General features: G+C 31.7%; 2 protein-coding genes across 2 annotated transcripts; one reads left to right on the top strand and one right to left on the bottom strand.

The window, feature by feature from the left end:
* The first annotated feature begins 210 nt into the window (after positions 1 to 210).
* Positions 211 to 1,086, top strand: LOC122507557. Its single transcript, XM_043620343.1, has one exon. It carries the CDS (start codon positions 211 to 213, stop codon positions 1,084 to 1,086), a length of 876 nt encoding a protein of 291 aa, XP_043476278.1.
* Positions 1,087 to 3,592: 2,506 nt separating this feature from the next.
* Positions 3,593 to 4,912, bottom strand: LOC122507556. Its single transcript, XM_043620341.1, has one exon. The coding sequence runs from the start codon at positions 4,910 to 4,912 to the stop codon at positions 3,593 to 3,595; it is 1,320 nt and encodes a 439-aa protein (XP_043476276.1).
* Between the last annotated feature and the right edge of the window lie 17,054 nt (positions 4,913 to 21,966).

The following is a 21,966-nucleotide window of genomic DNA, read 5'->3' as shown; positions in this document are numbered from 1 at the left end:
TTTAAGGCATGTTTATGATGATCATGTTAATACTGACATGACATTTAATCAATTTCGAGAACTATGTGCCACATGTTGGAATTCAGACAAGTATGGATTTGTAGTAATTGATAAGGATTCTGATTTAAATGATGGAAGATATAGAAAAGGATTTGATAGCTTTGTAACACTATAAATATAAGATCATCCCTAAAATATTGTTAGTTCAATATGAAACCTTGTAATAATAACATGTTTCATAAAGAAAAAGAATATCTTCATCAAATTGCTAAAGCTAGTGAGGCAATTAGGCGAAAACATCGTATGTTAAAATTAGGAAAAGAAGAAGCTGAAAGTGTGTTGAATGAAACTTTCAAACCGATAATTCAACCCTTACAAAAAATTATCAACTTGACAGACAGTGAACATGAAAATGTCAAGATTGAAAATGTTAAGATTGAAAAGAAAGAGCAGAAGGAGGATGATAGCATAAACTTTGAAAGTGAAACTGAAAAATCTCCAGATGATGACAAAATAAGTAATAAATTTCTATACTTATTAAATCATAATAGAAAGCAATGTTTAGATTCAACATACGGCATACGTAAGCTAAGTGATGGATCACTTATGATTGCTGATTCGCCAATAACTCTTAAAGATCAGTTTGTAAAAATTGGTGATAAACGATATCTTCAAACACCTGGATTTCTTGAACTTTTATTCAAAAGTAAACCTACTAGATCGTTTATAAGTGAAGCTGATGAAAGAAACTATGAAGAGATTCTGATTGCTACTAATGCACACAAAAAGAAGTATAGTTCCTCTGAATCTTTACGCACGGATAAGAGTTACAAGTATTTAGATTTTATATCTCAATTCTTCCCTCGAACACCTACTAAACAGCCATCTGTAAGCGGTAGTTCATTACCTAAATTTATAATTACAAACAGAAATTTTCAACGAGAATATATCTATTGGGATGATCCGAATGAGTTAGTTAACCATCTTAGACTATTAATGGCTTCTCAAGATGCTGGAAATCCTAGTCACAATAATGAAATCATGTCTATCATTAAGGAACTACGTGAAGCTAAAATTCTATATTAAGATGTGTTTTAGCAAATATCATTCATTTCAACAATGAGCATTGACGTGTTCGGACATCCTCTCAATCAAAGAGAAACAGCTAAACGATGGCCTCCTGGAGTTGGTTTTAAACTCAATTCTCAAGGTAACTTTGACGTTGAAGGAAGAAAACTCTGTAATCTTGCTAACGCTGAAGAAGAAAACGACGCTGTCAATTTAAAACTTGTACGACATATGATAAAACACGAAGTGCGTTTATTGTATTAAGCTAGTGCCTCACTTAGATCAGAGGTGGACAATAACAACTTATTTCTAAAAGTTCTTGAAGACTCTATTACAGAAAAAATAAAAAATTTTAAAAAAGATATAAATCAAGATTTATCTTATCGAACAGCAGAAATTATTAGTAAATTGGATACTCGCTTAAGTGCTCTCGAGAATGAACAACAAAAAATTAACAGTAGTGAATCGAACAGTAGTTTAATCGAACACTAAAAAGAAAAATGTGGATGCAATTTAGTTTACGAGGAAATTACAAATGGTATGATATATTGCCTACTCTTATTTCCAACTATAATGATACAAAACATAGAACAATTGGAATGAAGCCTAAAGATGTTACTTCAGAAGACGTTGAAATTTTAAAAGAAAGGATCTCTAAACTGAGAAAAATTCCTTTAAGACGACCAAAGTATAAAATTGGTGACAAAGTTCGAGTAAGCAAATATAAAAACCTTTTCGAGTAAGGATATACACCCAATTGGACAACAGAAATATTCACCGTGGATCAAGTTATATCAACTCAACCAGTGACTTACAAGCTCAAGGATTACCAGGATCAACCCATCAGCGGAGCATTTTATGAAGAGGAACTTCTTAAAGTAAAATATTCAGATATTTATCTTGTGGAAAAAATTCTCAAGACACGTGGAAACAAAGTTCTTGTCAAATGGCTTGGCTTTAATAATTCTCACAATACGTGGGAAGATAAAGCAAATGTATAATCTATTATTCGCAAATCGTCCCCAGTAACTTAACGCAAATGTCAATCAACCAGCAAATCAATCAAAGATTAATGTTAGCGTAGAACTTCTCTATAAATCAAAACTACTTCCAACAACAGACCTTTATACTGCCAGTGCCAAATTTAATTACCATTAAATCAATAATGAATTAATAATGAATCAATAATGAATTAATAATGAATCAACAATGAATCAATAATGAATTAATAATGAATCAATAATGAATCAACAATGAATCAATAATGAATCAACAATGAATCAATAATAAATCAACAATGAATCAATAATGAATCAATAATGAATCAATAATAAATCAACTATGAATCAACTATGAATCAATAATGAATCAATAATGAATCAACAATGAATCAACAATGAATCAATAATGAATCAACAATGAATCAATAATGAATCAATAATGAATCAACAATGAATCAATAATGAATCCATAATGAATCAACAATGAATCAATAATGAATCAACAATGAATCAATAATGAATCAACAATGAATCAACAATGAATCAATAATGAATCAACAATTAATCAATAATGAATCATTAATGAATCAACAATGAATCAATAATGAATCAGTAATGAATCAACAATGAATCAATAATGAATCAACAATGAATGAATAATGAATCAATAATGAATGAATAATGAATCAATAATGAATCAATATTAAATCAATATTAAATCAATAATGAATCACTATTAAATCAGTTGGCACTGGCATTGTGTAGGTCTGTTGTTGGAAGTAGTTTTGATTTATAAAGAGATTCTACGCTAACATTAATCTTTGATTGCTTTGCTGGCTGATTGGCATTTGCGTTAAGTTACTGGGGGGCGATTTGCACATTTAAATTATATTACATTAATATAAGTTTTAATCATGTTATTATGTATATATGGAAGGATTTTTTAAATAAAAACACATGGAAATTGAATATAATTGCATTATTTATTAACAAACATTTTATTTTTTACAATCATGTTTTACAAAATCATTTGTCGATTGTGGGGATTGCATAATGTCCCCACGGTAGAGTGTCGGTACTCCCTGGTAACAAATACCGTTTGTCGTCTTGCGGACTTAAAGCTACTTTAATTTGTTTTACAGTCTCAAGGTTGTGTAGTCGCGATCTTATATTATACTGTGTTCGAGTTTGAATGTCGAAATCTCGCAGACATTTTACATAATCATCAAAGTGAATCGATTTTTTCACAACGCCGGATTTAATGCCTTTGGCTTTTTTAATAAAGTCTTGACCTTCAACACGTACGCTGTACATCTTACTCCGCAAGCCAACAAATTCGGTAACGATCTTGCCGTTACATTCATCTTTCATTAGACCCAGAATCTTTTTGTTGGCTTGCGGAATGCCGTACACGTTGTTTGCTGGATAGTCTGACGTATCAAACTTTTTGATGTCATTTTTCATGTCATTGTAGACATCTTTACATTTAATTTCGTAGATTAGACTGTCTGTATCGGTATACATCAGTTTACAATTGTCGCCGTATTTTTTAACATATACCCGTAGTGAAAATCGTAGATTAGCGTTTTGGAAACATCGAGCACACTTAACCCCACATAGATTGGTTTGTTGAGTAGTACCTCGGTTTTACGCAGTTCAATGGCAACCAGATTTTCGTCGAATATCGCTCGACTATGGAAATTCGGGCGAGAAATAAGGGCTTCAGCTCCATAGCGGCCAAACCATTGGGTGACAAGCTTAATGTCGACATGTTTACGGACATTTTCCATTGTTTTACCGTACACAGCGTTGTTCATGATCTTGAACAAATTTTTCTCGAACTCATTTTTGGCGTTGGTTCGCATCATCGTATTATAGTCGATGTATGGTTTAAGCCATGTTGATTGCTTAAACTGTAAGACTCGGTGAAATTTTACAAGCTTAATGCCGTTGGCGACAACTTGTTTTAAAGTGCGGTAGTGGATCACATATTTTTCTTTTGGTTGGAGAGTTGTTAATAATTTCTCCTGTTTCGAGAGGGGTGGTTTCGCATTTTCTGCGCAAAATGGCATGTCTTTGTGAGTATCGTGGAGATTTTCAGGATACTCCAAATCAACTTCGAGTATGTATCCAACAGGTGAATCGTCGGATACATTAAAATTAAAAAAGTTGTCGACATTTTCAACCCATTTGAAGCCGCCATAAGGGAGCGCTTGAGCCATTGCCCAGCCATATAAATTGTTGGCGTCAAAGTACATGATGTAGCTAGTATCTTTGCTATCATCGAAATTTTCCATATATCTATTATTCGCTATAGTATATCGGTTGCAGCATTGACTTATGCCACCTCTAATACCAGACTCAACAAACATAATCATATCGATATCGGTTATTAGTTGCAATCGTATGCTCGTGTACTTGACCATAGCATCCCAAGTTAAACCGGGGGTCGTATAATAGTGAGCAGGATCTAACGCGTACGCTTTAACACATTCTTTTCGAAAATTTTCAAAGACATCCGCAAGTAACAATACATCTGTTTTCATATACAAATGTGCATAGTCGTAGAGATTCTGACAGTTAAACTCGGTCCATACATTCTGCGCATGTGTATACTCATTATCAGAAATACCGGCATCATAAAGCGTACTATAAAATTTCTCTATGGGGGGTAATTCAGTTTCATCGAGCTTGCTTTTTGAGTCAAAGTACTCATAGGGGAAAACACCCTTGCGCGTCAATAGTTTGATTTTATCCGGATCTGTCACCGTACTGGCAAAAACGGAGTTTACAATTTTATACTCGTCTAAGTACGATGCGAGTTTTTCCAGGGATGCTGCCATGAATCGCAATGAGTCAATGAATCTGAATTTGACCTCACTCCTATTAACATGTTTAGTAAAAGAGATATACTTCTTTTTGTTAATGGGGAGGAGGTCAATTTTCCCTTTAAAGCTCGTCGAGATCGTGTGAATTATAAAATGGGCGTCGTAACCGCTTAAATTGTGGAAGACTACGGGGATCTTTGACAATCTTGATAGTTTAAATTGCATGATTCATGGGCAGCACCCCTTTATTTGCCAGTAAGGTGACAGTGATCGCGGACTTTCTTTTCGCTTGCCGGTATTTTCTCATGACAAATGTGACATATTGTCGCTCGCTTGAAGTCACTGATTTCTTGAGGAGTTAAGGCATTCATTGGTATCGGATTTTTAAATACATTATCAATTTTTTTAGATAATTGCCTTAATTCCTCAGTAAACCATTTAGCAGGATCAGATTCATTTTTCGGGCACGGTACAAATTTACATAACGATTCATCGTTGCTACATTTTATGTAATAGCCAATACTCAATAACTTATGGCGCTGGAATACTTCAGTCTTACTTAAATTGTCTACATTTTCATCGGCGGGAAGAAGTAGACTTTCACAGTCCGCGTAAATTACATACGGTACTCTCTCTTTATTCTTATAATGTTTAAATGTGATTAAACTTTTATCAATCGACGGTAATTTTATTTTACACTCATTCACTTTTTTACAATTTTTGATGTGTGCGTTCAATCTATCTACAGATGAAAAGTAGTGTAAGCATCGGTCACAGATGTATTTTTTATTTCTATGTTTAGACAACTGCTTAAACACTAGTCGAGATAAATCTTTTATCCACACATAATGGAAGTTTATAAAATTATCGTCGTCATACAATACAGTATCATCATCACTTTCATCCGCATACATGTCGGCAACATACAAGAGATTTACATGCTTATCTCTTTTTCAGAAGTAAGGTGAAGAGGGTGTACAGAAAAGTCACCATACCTTTTTGTAAGGCCGTAGACATTAATCGAAACGTCATTAATTTTTTTCTAATTTTGGAACATTTTTAAGTGTTACTGGGAATTCAATACCCTCAAAATTTAACTCGTCTTTAAATTCTTTATAGTTGGAAACTCGATCACTTCTCACTACATTTGGGTGTAAGGCTGAGAGTACAGCCCATTTGAAACACTCATTATCTTCATTTTGCACGTTGATACATGCGTGTTTATTCTTAATTTGTGAGGGTAGATCAATGTATGAGCTCGCGCGCATTGGATTATACTTATTTACATTTACTTCAAGCCTTATAGTTGATTGAAGATTCCAATTTGAACCTTTGGCGTAAAACTCTTCAACACTATGTAGAATCGGTTGCTTAATGTACTGCTCAAACCAATCATCTAAAAGGGTTGTAGGGAAGATGTTGTTGGCCTTGGTTCCAAAAGGAATCAGCTTTACAACTTCTTCGTCATTCTCCACCCTATTGAAGTTTGCGATGAGTACGCCGTACACGACAATGGGTCCATTCTTATTTAAAGCACCTCTAATGTGGTCTTGAAACAGTGTGGACCCATCGTCTAAAAACGCGCTTATATCAATGTGTACAAGATTTAGAATCACATTAGTGTACAATCTACACGCAAACGCACTCTCACATTCTTCCCAGCGCACACGTTTATTGATATCTGGGTCACCGATTCCAGCGCCATCTACAATATGGGACTCAAATAATGCGCGAAGTCTAATGATGGATTGTAGAATGCTCACACATCTTTTTTTTTGATGTGTAAAGTACATCGACTTGAGAATGCTCGATAACAAATTTTCATGTGTGAGCATTCTACAACCCATCGTTCAATGAAAGAGCGTCTCTCATTTACGTTACTCAAATAAGGTATCAACTCAAGGGCTTCTTTAATGAGAGTAACAGTGATGTCACTCTCGTCGAGAATAGTACCGTAATTCAGATACTTACGTGGTGGTCCATCGGTGGTCATCGCCTTCCGCTTCATCTCTGCACCTGAAATCAAAAGAAACACACTTACAAGCTAACAAAAGAACACACTTACAAACTAAAATACTTATACTAAGCAAAACGAACTTACAAACTAAAGAACTTAACCTAAAAATCAATACAAAGTAAATGCAATAAACACAGTATATATAACAATAAATGTAACAAAAAAGACAGTTAGTAATAGCAATGGGAATCTGCTGCTGTTGGAACCGCTGTACCTGTGAACAGAACAGCTACTCACTAAACTCGCCAAAATCCCTGAATATATACCCTGAAATCCCCACTCCTACCTTTCACGCATGCGCACTAGACCATTTACCCCCACTCCAACCTATAACGCATCCCCACTCTTAAATTTTCCCCCACCTATTCACGCATGCGCAATACTCTTACTCTAACGCAGACGTAACAATTTCTATATAGGATCCGCAAAATAAATATACTAATTTACAAAAAAAATAAAAATTTATTGATTTTTAAAAATAAAATTCAAAGTCAAATTTAAAATTACGCGCCGCCGTCGATGGCAGCGACGCCGACCGTGAGCAGGCGGCGGCTGCGCGTCTGGTGGAGGTCCCGCCGGCTCTCTTTCCTCTACCCTGGGCTCGGGAGACTGCGCCCTGGGTATCGGTGACCTGTACCGTGGTGGACTTCCGGGCGGGGTTGTAGGCAGCCATTCCACCGGTGTAGGCGACCTGGGTGGAGTCCCCAACTGAATGGAGGGTGGGGGAGACTCCGGTTCCATCTTGGGTTGAGGTGTCGGTGACCTGGGCAGTGGTGTCGGCGGCCTCTCCACCAGCATCCACGGCGGTGAAAATGGACGCCACTCGAGTGCCATCTGATGCAGAGGTGACTGCGGTGGCTCACCGCCGGTAACGCGCGAAAATCAATTTGAATTCAAAACGCTTATTGTAGTTTTAAGTAATAATTTCACTTACCTTAATTATAAATTGTTTATAATTAATAAAATAATGATAATAGTAATAATTAATAAACAAAAAAAATTAACTACACTTACCTTAATTAAATAAATAGTTTTTAAATAAGTATTAATAATAAACAAATATTTACAATTAATATTTTTTAAGCAATAATTTTTTATATAATAAACAAATATTTACAATTAATATTTTTTAATATTTTTTATATATATAATAAACAAATGTTTACAATTAATATTTTTTAAACAATAATTTTTTCACTAATATTAAAAATTTAGTGGCGCCATCTATCGGCGGCAGCTGGAACTAAAAAAAATCGGTCGGTAAAACAGAGAACCCTTTCTAAGCCACTTGAAAGTTTGAAAATAAAATTTTAAATTTCCTGCCAAGCACGTTTGGAATTCGCTAGTGGCGCCATCTATTGTTGATCGTTGAACCCTGTCGGTAAAACAGAGCGTCCCTTTTAACCCACTTAAAACTATGAAAATAAAATTTTAAATTACCCGACAAACGGATTTGAATTTGCTGGTGACGCCATCTAGCGGCGGCAGCCAGAACTAAAAAAATCGGTTGGTAAAACAGATAACCCTTTCTAAGCCACTTGAAAGTTTGAAAATAAAATTTTAAATTTCCCGCCAAGCAGGTTTGGAATTCGCAAGTGGCGCCATCTAGCGGTGGCAGCCGGAACTAACTAGGTCGGTAAGGTAGAGCACACCATACCAACCACGGATAAAGTAGAAATCTGCATTACCGATCTGTCCCAGTATCCTCATAGCTATACTACTATAGTCAAATTTACCATATTTTTTGTGTGTAACGCGTTTTTAAGATCGGAAACAAAAAAAAGTCGCTCTTACAATACACTGCAAAAAGAAGTATCTTAATTTAAGATGTTTTGGTAGTCATTTCTAAGATCAAGGTGACATTACCCTAATTATTTCCCTCATATCTGTCTATAAATCTATCATAAAAAATATCTTAAATGTCAGGCACAAATTTCATGTTGACTTGTGTAATATATCTCTGATTTTTTTCTGGATCTCAGTCCACATCTGAAGTTAGTCGTACATGTATGATTTTGTTTTGTTTCTGAGTTTGACATGTTTATTTATTGCTTTTGTAATTATGATTAAGAAATATTTTACGGATAATTTTTATTTCTCAATAACAATATTGTTCACAAACTCATTCTTTTTTGGAATATTACCGTTCTTAATATTTTTATAGAAAATTCTTAATTTTCATAAGGAAATAATTTGTATCATTTTTATTTTTTAATTGCAATAGTTTTAATAAAATTTAAAGTTTTATAAAAATAAAGGAAAAAAATGTTCATAAATTCTATTTGTCAATTACAAATTTTATTTGAAAATGATATTAAAATTTTTGAACTTTTAGAAAATAAAGGAAAAAATTTTACCCAAAAAAATGTTCTGTCACATTTATTTACCAATTTCTTTAATTGTAAAATTATTCGATAACATCAATAACTTCTTTTTTTAAATTATTTAATTAAGTAGGTTATTATTTTTCCATAGAAATTAAGATTTTCAAAAATTTTTAATTTAAACATCTTTGAAATTCAAAGACTTATAAGAATATTATGATAATAATGAAGATATGGATTACTCCGTGCAGTCTTCAACTCTAAGTGATGCATTTCTTTATGTTTTATACTAATTGAAGATGACCGAGCGATAAAATCTTCATTTTATATTTTTAAAATATTGTTACAGTAACTTCTTCAAAATTCATTTCAGCATTTCACCTGAATTAATAATTTCTACAATTTATAACTACAATTCTTTTCTAAATAAATAATTTAAAAAATTTTTAATATTTTTTTGAGAATGTTCAAATCTATATATTTACAATTAAATTTTACAAAATTTTGGACAATTGAATTCTTTTGGAAAATTTTATTAAAATAGGTAGGTATTAAGAATCATTGAATTGGGGGAAGTTTTTGAAAATAATTGAATTTCTACAATCATTTATAAGTTCTCCAAAATAAAAAAATTATTAATTAAAAAAAATTATAATAATTATTATTATTATTATTATTATTATTATTATAATTATTTTAAATTATTAATTATTAATTATTAATTATCATTTTTATTTTTTAATTGCAATAGTTTCCATAAAATTCATAATAAAAATTTTCATTGTCTGAGATCGAGAAGTCATTTCCTGCAGTATTTAGTACGCTGAATCCAAATCTAGCAACGAAAACCTCCATCACGTCAGGATTTTGAGAAAAGTGGGGGTAAATTCCCAAACATCATGTTTTACGCTGTTTTTGAAAATTTCTACCGGGTAAATCCGACATGCTAGAGACTTGTCATAGGATTCAAATTAAAGCCTGAACCCTGTACTTTAAGAAGGTAAAGCGATATTGCTAACAAACTAAATTAGCCGTCAAAAATGATTTTTTCAAGCATAAAAATTGACTGACACTCTCCGTAAATAAAACTATTTTGAAAAATGATTGGATTCGCTTAAAATTTGTTACTCAGGGTTTTCGGGGTCGCTGATTATAAATATGTTATCAGATTTCAAAATTCAAAATGTCGAATCCAGTATTTCAGACTATTTGTTAAAAATTTCAAAATATTTTCAAGATATCCTGTGTTCAAATCTGATATCTTATATCTTTTTTGCTGTGAGGGCATGTCGACGGCTTTATGATCGTCGACTGCGTTAATAATAAAATAAAAGTGTCCGTTACTTCACTGAGAAAAATTTTTTCTTCATACCTCGGTCGAAAGTACGTATTTCCTGCTTCGATTTCACAGCATAAAGTCGAAGATTTGTGCATTGGTCGATGCACAAGCTCGCCCTCTGTTACAGCGGGAGCAAAAGCTGTAAGCTGTTCTGCATTACCGGCAGAGAATTTAAAGCGCGAGTGATCCAGACGTATAGGGATTGACAGTTAACCTAAAAGCTTATTGTTTTTTTTCTGGTGCTTTACTTTAAAAAAAAATAAATCAAAATGTAAAACTTTAGAATCTTTGAATATTGTAGAGAACATTCAATATGATCTCAATTTTGATGTAAACAAAAATTTATGTATCAAATACATAAATTGTATATTTCATAAAAAAATTATAAATAGTTTTTGTACTCCATCAGATTTGAAAAATAGTCAATACAATTAATAAATAAAAAACTTAATTACATTTGTTATTTATAGTATAAGAAATAAAGAAAAGGTTTTAAAAATTGACTATTTCTTTAAAAAAAATTTTAGCTATATATTTGTCTTTTTACATGGTTTTTCGACATTTGCTTGTGCAGCAAATGTCGGGCCGGCATCGAAAGTCAATAACGGCGTCTTTCTTTGAAGGAGAGTCCAGAATAGAGTCGAAGTCGGTATGAACGCGCTGATATTAACGCGCTCGTCCATATGGAATACATAGGACGAGCGCGTTGTATCAGCGCGTTCATACCGACTTCGACTCTATTCTGGACTCTCCTTTAGAGAGAGATAGAGAAAAAGCAAGAAGACTATATACAGGAGAACCAACTCGCCTGCTTGTTCATAGAGAGCAGTGGTTCCGTTTTTAACGGACGACTAGGCGTACTACCCCGAGGCGCATTAGTCTTCTGCACATCGCAATACATGCATAACTGTATAAACTCTATCTGTGTATCTTTAAATAATGTGTGTTTGTTTTGTTTACAATTTTCTTGGTTATGTGCAAGTTCTGTGACAGTTGATTTTGAAAACACTAAATGAAATGCCCCAAAAGAGTTTGTATCTTCTGAAATATTTTTGCTTGATTTCATCTTCATTAGTTTTTATAATTTATAAATCTCTTTTAAAATCTTTGAAATATCGTAGAGCGTTAAATCCGAAAACTTAGTTCAGTTGGAAAAATTCCTCTTTGGAGGTTATGGTTAACCTCAAATACAATGCTATAACAGAAATAAATATAATTGCAGCAATAATAAATATATAATAAATTATATATTACAATAGGATAGATAATAATTTATAATATAACATACCCTTTTTTTATTGTAAGATAAAAAATGGTTATGAAAATCCCATTACAACTTTTATTATTTAAATTAACACTCTTCATCAATACGAATCATAATTAAAAACACTAGTGTTAAATACACTTCTCACTTTTTTTAGAAATTTCTGTATTAAAAATATTAAGCTGTTACAGCTGTCAGATGGAATATATATAAAATATACACAGTTATGCATGTGTTGAGATGTGCAGAAGACTAGTGCGCCTCGGGGTAGTACGCCCAATCGTCCGTTAAAATCGGGACCATCGGAAATACTCGAGTTGTTCCTCCTGTATATAGTCTTCTTGAGAAAAAGCCAGAGCTTCAGGAGTTGCCGATGGCGGCGCTGAAGCGGGGGGCAAAAGTAAAAGATGGCCGGCTGTCAAATCGAACGCGATTGTAAGATTTGTAATTGATAAATTATTAAGCGTACTTTCGGCCGGATATAAAGAAAAATAGTAGGGGAGAGGGCCCTAAGGTGGTCACCCATCTTTTGAACGACTGTAGATTTCAAATGGAATTATATATCAAGGTCAATAATACGGCGTTTGAAACTTTATCTCATTATCTAACTTCCTATCATAAAGTTTTTTTCATTTCATTAATAAAAAAAAAGTTATGGTACTTTTTAGAAAAAGTTAAAAATTCGACTTTTAAAAAAGTGTCCCCAAGGTGGTCACCATACAAAAATTCACTAAAAAAGTTTTAAAAAAATATAAAAAACGTATTATTAAGTTGTTTCTTTAATATTAATTGTTTTTCAGAATCACATAACATATTACATATTTTTTTGCACTTTGTCCTTTCGTCAAAAATGATACTTTTTGTATATGTATGCAGGCAAAATTTTGAAAATAATTCTATTTCATTATTATTCATCATAAAACTTAAAAATTGATAAAATTCACATTCACAGTGATAAATGTTGATAAATATAGCGTATAAACACATTTTCATAAAAAATCAGAAGTGACCACCTTGTGGCCAAAAAAGTGTCCACCTTAGGGCCAAGACACAATTTTTTAAACGTTAATGAAAAAATTTTTTAAAGCACAATATTAATTATATTCATTTGGAATATTATTGTACGATATATAAAAATAATTATAACGATTTTTACTATTTTAAAATGGTTAATTTCGATGATTTTAACACCCTGAAAAAAAAATTTCTCGGTCATTTAAAAACAGAAATTTTACGACGTTCACGTTACAACGAGACTCATACGACTATTTACCTCAAAACTTTACTAAAATCTTTGTCTTCTCAAATAATAACAATAACAAAAAACATTCGAAGATACTAACTAATATACAAAAATTTTCTTAGGGTGACCACCTTAGGGCCCTCTCCCCTATACATTACACGGGCAAAAAGTTCGAAATTCCTGCATCGCGATGATGCCCTCGGCTTCGCCTCGGGCATCATTTCACGCGATGCAGGAATGTCGAACTTTCTGCCCTTATAATGTAATATACTATTTTTTAATCAAAAAATATGTAGCCAACGAAAAAAATATGTTTGAATTAAACATATTTTAAAATTGAATTAAACGTAATTTTTATTCAATCAAACATATTATGCATTGAATAAAATTATTATGTTTAATTCATAAATAATTGTTGGTTGACTGTATAACAAAGATAATTATGTTTGATTCAAATATATTGTTTTCTCAGTGTTGGTTGGAGATATATACTGTACATTTTTTTTATAATTCAGTACTAAGTGTTAAATTTAAACTGTATAAGGTCCAATATTTAAAAACAGTCGGTTGAATCAGGATATTCAGTTGACAATAGCTAAACTAAATATGGATAATGATCAGTAATGATGCATTTGACTTGACAATCTTGAACATTGAAATAGGAAAATTTAGTTAGGAATTGAAAGATTGATGGAGTTAATTAAAATTGACGAGTTACTGTTACGGGACAGATTCAACTAACGAGCGTTTACTTTCAAAAGAGAACCAGTAGTGAGAGTCAATCAGACGGCAGTTAACAAATTGTTGGGGTGAATGGAAGGGGTTTGTGGTTTGCGGATAGAGTTAACAGGGAACACATAATACATTGTTACCCCATCTTCTCATCCCCTACCACCTCATCGTTTTAGCCTCCCATTAATTCACCCCATGCATCTCGTGCGAATACTCGATAGAGATGACTACCTCATAATTAACGTTTACCCTAATGTACGCGCAAACAAGAATTATTTTACATTACAAAACTTTTTGCAAAATTATCTTAAAAATTTGATCAGAATATAATATATTTTTCTGGAAATTAATGTTTTTATATAATTGATTTTACTATTTTATAATATATTAGCAAAAGTTATTTTTACACGGAAAGAAATTTAATGGTTATTGAATCCATATAAACATTGTTTTGCATAACATTGATGTGATGTCCTACGAAATGGAAAAAGAGCAACCCTAACAGACTCTGGATATTACAGGATGTACTACAGATATTTTAGTCATATCATTAAAGAAGGATGTCCTCAAGATTTCTAAAGACGTTCCTAAAATATTCTACGAATATCCTTAGGATATCCGGATGCTGTTAGGGAACTTTTCGTGTGGAAGCAGGTTAGATATTCTGTGGTAGTAAGCCATATTATTACATATTGTTGCATAAGTTACAGATGGGGCAACCATATTGATAGTTGAGCTTACCAATTCAAGATCATCACATATGACTGCCTTTTCCTTATTAGTTATTATACATTATTGTTATTTATTATACTTTAGTATGACAAAATATGAGTATATAATAAATATTTTACTTGGTTAATAATTTATATCGTATATTTGAGATTATTCAATAAATGCCGCGTACATAGGGACTTTTTTACAATTTACTGTTCAAAATTGTTTAGAGCCTATACAAATTTTATCGGATTTGGATGTTCTTGGTCTTAACTTAAAGGGAATAAAATTTCTAAGAGATCCCTTAAAACTATTTTTGGAATTTTTAATTGTTTATATTTTTTTGTTGATCAAAGTTACCAATTTACAATATTTTTTAAAAATCAATTTAAATTAGTCTAGCATGACCACCAGATAAATAATAATGCATGATACAATTTATTTAACCCCTTCACTGTCACTAAACTCTATAGAGGCATACAAATGTTGTGCCATGTATGACCATGACCTCTATAGGGACTTCAAAAAAAACATTGAAAAGTTAACGAATCTGGCTAAAAATGCTTACATGGGGGTTTTCGGGGTTGCTGAATCTAAATCTGTTGTCGAAAATTCAAAATTCAAAATTCAAAATGGCGGCTTCAAAATGTCGACCAAAAAAATTTTAAATGTAACGAATCTGTCTGAGAATGCCTACTCGGGGGTTTTTGGGGTCGTTGAATCCAAGTCCGTGGTCGAATATCCAAAATTCAAAATGGCTGCTTCCAAGTGGCAACTAAAACAAATTTTAAAGTTAACGAATTCGTTAACTTAAAAATTTTTTTGGTCACCTTTTTGAAGCCGCCATTTTGAATTTTCGACAACGGATTTTGAATCAGCGACCCCAAAAACATACAATATGGACAATGTCATGTTTTTTTTTTAACATTTATGGCACAAAAACTTTATTTTCACTGGACTGTAAGGGGGTTAAATTGTTGCTAACAATGTAAATTAACTAATAGATAACTCTGGTCCTTCTTTATTAAAAAAAAGGTTTTTTTAATAATTATCATTGTCAATGACAATTATATGAACAATAATCAAGTTTCAAATAAAGTTCAAGTTGTATATTGTTAACTTTCAGCAACAAAAAAATATAAACAATTAAAAATCCAAAAAATGGTTCAAGGAATCTCTTAGAAATTTTATTCCCTTTAATTTAAGATCAAGAACTTCCAAATCCGATAAAACTTGTAGGCTCGAAACAATTTTGAACAGCAAATAACTTTTTTTCTAATTGAGGCTTATTTTTTTTAACGTTTTTATACTCGGAGACGTTTAAGAAATATAATGCAATTTGTAGTGTAGAAAAAAAATTTGTATTTAAAATCTTATAACAAAATGGCGACGACAAATTTTATAGTCAAAATCGACTATTTTTGTATGACCAAAACGTCCAGACAATTTTTTTGAAAATTTTAAGTCCTGGAACAAAAACCAATGAAATTTTATGATCTATATAATATAAACTTTGGAAGTACATATGGGATTTTTTTATATTATAATAATTTAATTAATTATTATTATAATTAATTTTTGTAAAAGTGGCGCACATTTTGAGTAAAATAATTGATTTAAAAAAATAAACAGTAAATTGTTTATAAAAAATAATGTTAACATCCAATTGAAAAATCCATAGAAGGAAGTCCCCTAACGCCGGACGGCACCTAGCGCCGGATACTTATAATTCTTCTACAAATGACAAATCATCCGATTAAAAACTTGTTGAAAAAGTCGCGGAAGAACGTAATAATAAAGAATCAAAGGGCGCGGTTTGTCAATGACGCGAATGACCACGGTGAAAGCACTAAATTGTTATTTCTAGCGAAAAGTTCTGAGAAACAATTATTTGGAAAAACTTATTATAAAATAATAATTAATTAAAATAACTATATTATTTAAAGTTAAATGTATTAGCCTACCAACCTAAAATAAGGAGAAAAATGTAAACTTTTCAAAATATATGTTTTCACCGCTTGCTTGAACAAGGTAAGTTTCTCAGCGCTTTCGCGGCAAGGCATAGTTTACACAGATTTTGTGAATTTTTTTTCACTTTTCTTTTTGAAACGGGATCTTTTTTACCGTTTAGCTGAATCGGCATGATGCTGCCCGCAAGTGACGAGTTGACAAATTGGTTTTTCTAGGTAAACTCAGCCAATACATGAATAGTTAAGCCACTTTTGTTTCATTTGAATATATTAAACAGGAATATTCGATGAACCAATCATACACTTAATGTAAATGTGTATTTTGTAGGGTACACTGTAATATTTTGTAGGATACACTGTAAAAAGTCTTAAAGAATTTTTCCTAAAGTTGGTGATTTTATTTCACAAAATCCTTGGCAAAAATACTTCATTTAATGCGGCAAAAATACTGTCTGTGATCGCTGCATATTGTTTAAATAATATCTGGGGCGTAAAATTAAAAGTTTTAGACTGCCCGGTAATAGGGGACAATACGAAAATTGTAGTATTTTGTCACCAAAACTAAATTGAACTTAAAAAAAAAGTTTATGAAAATATTGTATTTTTGTTAATTGATTTTAGTGTTGTACATTAGCCTGGCCGCGATTTGTTAAGATAATTTTTAATCTGGTGATATCATTGAGCGCCGGGCACAAAAAGTTTTCTTTTTACCTAGAGAAACAAATACGAAAATACTTAAGTTGATCTATAAATAATTAATAGACCCAAAAACTTAATAATATTATAGAAGGGAGATTTTAATGACATTTTGAATTTTAATATTAATTTCATAAAGTTTTGAATATCTCGGACTATTGTTTATGGATTTTTATGAAATTTACACATTTTTTAGGTAAAAAGTGTACTTTAAAATAAAAATAATGTTAATAAAAAAATTAGTTTTTAAATAAAAAATTTTTTTAAAAAATTGTTAAACAATTTTTTTATTATTTACTTATCTCTGAGAAGTGTTATTAACATATTTGGAAACCTTATGAATTCACCTTTAATTTAATAAAACAAAATTGATGAAGACTCATCTGGTTCCGGAGATATTGGAGTTTTTGTGAAAAAGACTAGCTGCAGCAACAAGGTGAGCTTCGAATAAAAACCCAAAAGTTCTTGCTCATCTAATTTTTTTTTGGTATTGTTTCAGTAAAGCCATACAATAATTTAATGACAAAAATTTTCGATTTTTTTCATTTCGGATATTTAAAAAATCTTCATTTGTTAGTGAGTTAGACAAATTCTACCAAAATTGAGTAGAAATAGACTAAACTTCGATAATATAGAAAAATTTAACTACAAACATCTAAATTTCAAATGGTTCTGCAGATTTTCGGTATAACTGGATACAAATTCTATGTCAGATTTTCAAAATTCAAAATAGCGGATCATCGTATATGGCAGACGATTTGGTAAATCTGACATCATATTCGCATTCAGTTGTACCGAAAATACACAGAAGTATTTGAAATTTATATCCTGGTTTGTAGTAATATTCTTCTTCATTATTATCAAAGGTTTGTTTGTTTTTACTTAGTTTTCAAAGAATTTGCCAAACTCAGTAAACAGAATGAACAATTACTCAGAGGAAAATGAAAATAATTTAAATTTCAAAAATGTATTTTAAAGAAGAAAAGTAGCGTCTTCAGATGAAATATTGAACTTTTGGCATAACAATTATTTTTTGATGTTAAAAAACTGGTCTTTCGCACTTTTAAGTTAAAATACCTCGAAAACCTGACGTGCAGGGTCTACTATGACGCTGGATTCGGAATTATTACGTTGAAACTTTTGAAAAATTATTCTTTGATTCTTGTAAATACTGTCGGCCTGTGGTAGTGTGGTACAAACAGTTTCTAAATTTTAGAAAAATTGATGATAAACGACAATTTCTTCATCAATTTTGGAAATTTTTAAGGCTCTACAGTAATTTTCTGTGCTTTTTACCATAGAAAATCTTTGTCGATGCTAAAAAAAAATTTGAATTCTCCGGCTGCTACTCTTGAAAAAATTGTTTTTCCATAGAATTTCTTTAAATTTTAAGAAAATATCTCTTCGGGTGCCCTTTAAATGTGGTAAAAATTTGAAAACCCTTTGCGATGCTAAATTTTGAGATATTGAAGTTCAAACTTTAACTTTTACATGCGATTATGTTAAAAATAAAAAATGTCAACTACAATATCTCGTTTTTTGACATGGCAAAGAGTTTTGAAATATTTACCACATTTAAATATTTACAAAGAAACATTATCTCAAAATTTGAAGAAAATCTATTGAAAATCAATTTTTTCAAGAGTAGCAGCCGGAGATATACCTAAAATTTTTGATTTAAAAATTAATTTTTTTATTATCTTTATTTTTATTTCAAATTACAAATTTTTACCTGAAAAATGTGTAAATTTTATAAAAATCTACAAACAATATTCCGAGATATTCAAAATTTTATAAAATTAATATTAAAATTCAAAAAGGCGTATCTTTAACAATTTTTGAATTAAAAAAAAATTTTAGGGAAAGAAGTCTCTTATATATATACATATATATTATATTTTTGGTATAGCTATACAGAAAAGAACTATTTTCTTTAAAGAAACATTAAAAATTGCTGCAAAAATGCAATAAAATCTCATTTTTCACATTCAATCAGTTTTTGGGTCCATTAATTATTCACACATTCACTTTATTATTTTTGTATTTGTTTTGTTAGATGAAAGGGAAACTTTTTCAGCCCGGCACTGATTGATATTAAATAATTTTACATAAATGGCCAGACTATTATACATATATTGTAGAGTTAATTAATTCATAAATGAAGTCATATTTTTCGAAGTAGTTTTAATTCTATTTTATGAAAACCTTAGGTGTCCGGTACTAGGGGACCTCCCCCTATGTACTTCCAAAGGTTATAGTATATAGATTATAAAATTTCTTTCTTTTTTTGTTACAGGATTTAAACTATTCAAAAAACTATTCCGGCCGTAAAAAATAGTCTATTTTGAATATAAAATTTACCGCCGCCATTTTGTCACATAATTACCAAAAAATGTTTTCCATACTTCAATAAACGCTCAAAAAAGAAATCCTATTCCATTTTTAATTTCTCGAAACAAATCATATAGCTCAATATGTATTTTTGCTAAAATTCATATAGTGAAGAAAGTATTTAAACTTAGTAAGAAAAATTTGAAGTTCTCTTACTTATCCCTCCGCCCGACACCTATTTCGATGAGTATCAAATGCTGTATTTCGAAGATTCATAAAATAGTCTGGAGATAGACTTTTTCGACTAATTTTTTGGAAATCGTTAGTAGTATAGCTAGGCCGGTTCTGCCCCAGGTTCTGATCTCGGCTAAGTACCATCGATCGGTAATGCAGATTTCTACTTTATCAGTGATTGGTAGGGGTGCTCTAACTTACCGACCTTACCTTACCTTACCTTACCTTACCTTACCTTACCTTACCTTACCTTACCTTACATTACCTTACCTTACCTTACCTTACCTTACCTTACCTTACCTTACCTTACCTTACCTTACCTTACCTTACCTTACCTTACCTTACCTTACCTTACCTTACCTTACCTTACCTTACCTTACCTTACCTTACCTTACCTTACCTTACCTTACCTTACCTTACCTTACCTTACCTTACCTTACCTTACCTTACCTTACCTTACCTTACCTTACCTTACCTTACCTTACCGACACTTGCTTGGCGGGAAATTTTAAAATTTAATTTCAAACTTTCGAGTGGCTTAGAAGGGGGTTCTCTGTTTTACCGCGTGATTTTTTTAGTTCTGGCTGCCGCCAATAGATGGCGTTACTAGCGAATTCAAACTTGCTTGGCGGGAAAGAACGATGCTGAAAAATGGTCAAAATTTGCCCCCGAGAGGGATTATAAAAGAAGTATATGTTTTTATAGATTTTGACCTGCTGAATCCGAAAATCACCCTTAAAAAGTTCTAAACCTTTGGGAACGGGTTGAAAAACCACCCTTAACTCAGAGACACCGTTTTAAATAAACAACAGTAAAATATGATAAAATTATGTAAATAAGAAACGTTTACACTATAATTTAATAAATTAAGGTAACAGTAATAACAACCGCATAATTTAAATCACGATTACGACCCTTGCAGTTTAAAAAACTACCCCATCATACATCAACACTTATGCCAAACCCCAAAAAGTTATAAAACGTCAATATATTGATACATAACAAAGCAATAATTAATCCTTTAAAAATAAACAACGTTTACCACTACTGTAGAAATATCGGCCACCTCTAAATATGTCAAAAAACCACCCCTAAACAACCAAAAACGAAAAAAAACTTAAAATGTCATGGACTAGGATTCTAATGTTTTTGTTAAAGAGTTATCCCTACCAATAACAAATAACCCTTAATCATGATCAGAAACTACCCCTATATGATCCTTAAAAAATAACCTCCAAAGTTACAAATTAAAAACCAAATTATTTTGCTATTTATGACACTTTAAATAAATATTTGATATGGTGATAATCAATTTATTGTAATTAATAAAGAAAACACATAAAATATTCAAACCTTGAAGGTACAGTTTTTGGTGGTCCAATTAATAAAGATCAGAGTTTATCAGATAAAACCACTGAAGGTAAGAAACATTGTTGACCACTCAATGATGATCAGTGTTAACAGGACCAACCACTCAAGGTAACAAACATTGTTGACCAATCAATGAAGATTAGAGTTATCAGGTCCAACCACTGAAGGTAAGAAACATTGTTTACCACTCAATGAAGATCAGTATTATCAGGTCCAACCACTGAAGATAAGAAACATTGTTGTCCAATCAATGAAGATCAGGGTTTTGGGATCCAACAACTGATGGTAAGAAACATTGTTAACTAATTAATGAAGATCAGGGTTATCAGGTCCAACCACTGATTGATTGGACAACAATGTTTCTTACCTTCAGTGGTTGGACCTGATAAACCTTATCTTCATTGATTGTTCAACAATGTTTTTTACCTTCAGTGGTTTAACCTAATAACCCTGATCTGCATTGATTGGACAACAATGTTTCTTACCTTCAGTGGTTGGACCTGATAACACTGATCTTCATTGAGTGGTCAACAATGTTTCTTACCTTCAGTGGTTGGACCTGATAACTCTAATCTTCATTGATTGGTCAACAATGTTTGTTACCTTCAGTGGTTGGTCCTGTTAACAATGATCATCATTGAGTGGTCAACAATATTTCTTACCTTCAGTGGTTGGACCTGATAACCCTGATCTTCATTGATTGGTCAACAATGTTTTTTACCCTCAGTGGTTGGATCCCATGACCCTGATCTTCATTGATTGGAAAACAATGTATCTTACCTTTAGTGGTTTGATCTGATAACCCTGATCTTCATTGATTGGACAATGTTTCTC

This window comes from Leptopilina heterotoma, unplaced genomic scaffold (genome assembly GCF_015476425.1).
Source record: "Leptopilina heterotoma isolate Lh14 unplaced genomic scaffold, ASM1547642v1 Lhet_472, whole genome shotgun sequence".
NCBI lineage: Eukaryota > Metazoa > Arthropoda > Insecta > Hymenoptera > Figitidae > Leptopilina > Leptopilina heterotoma.
This window is presented reverse-complemented; position numbering and strand designations above follow the sequence as displayed.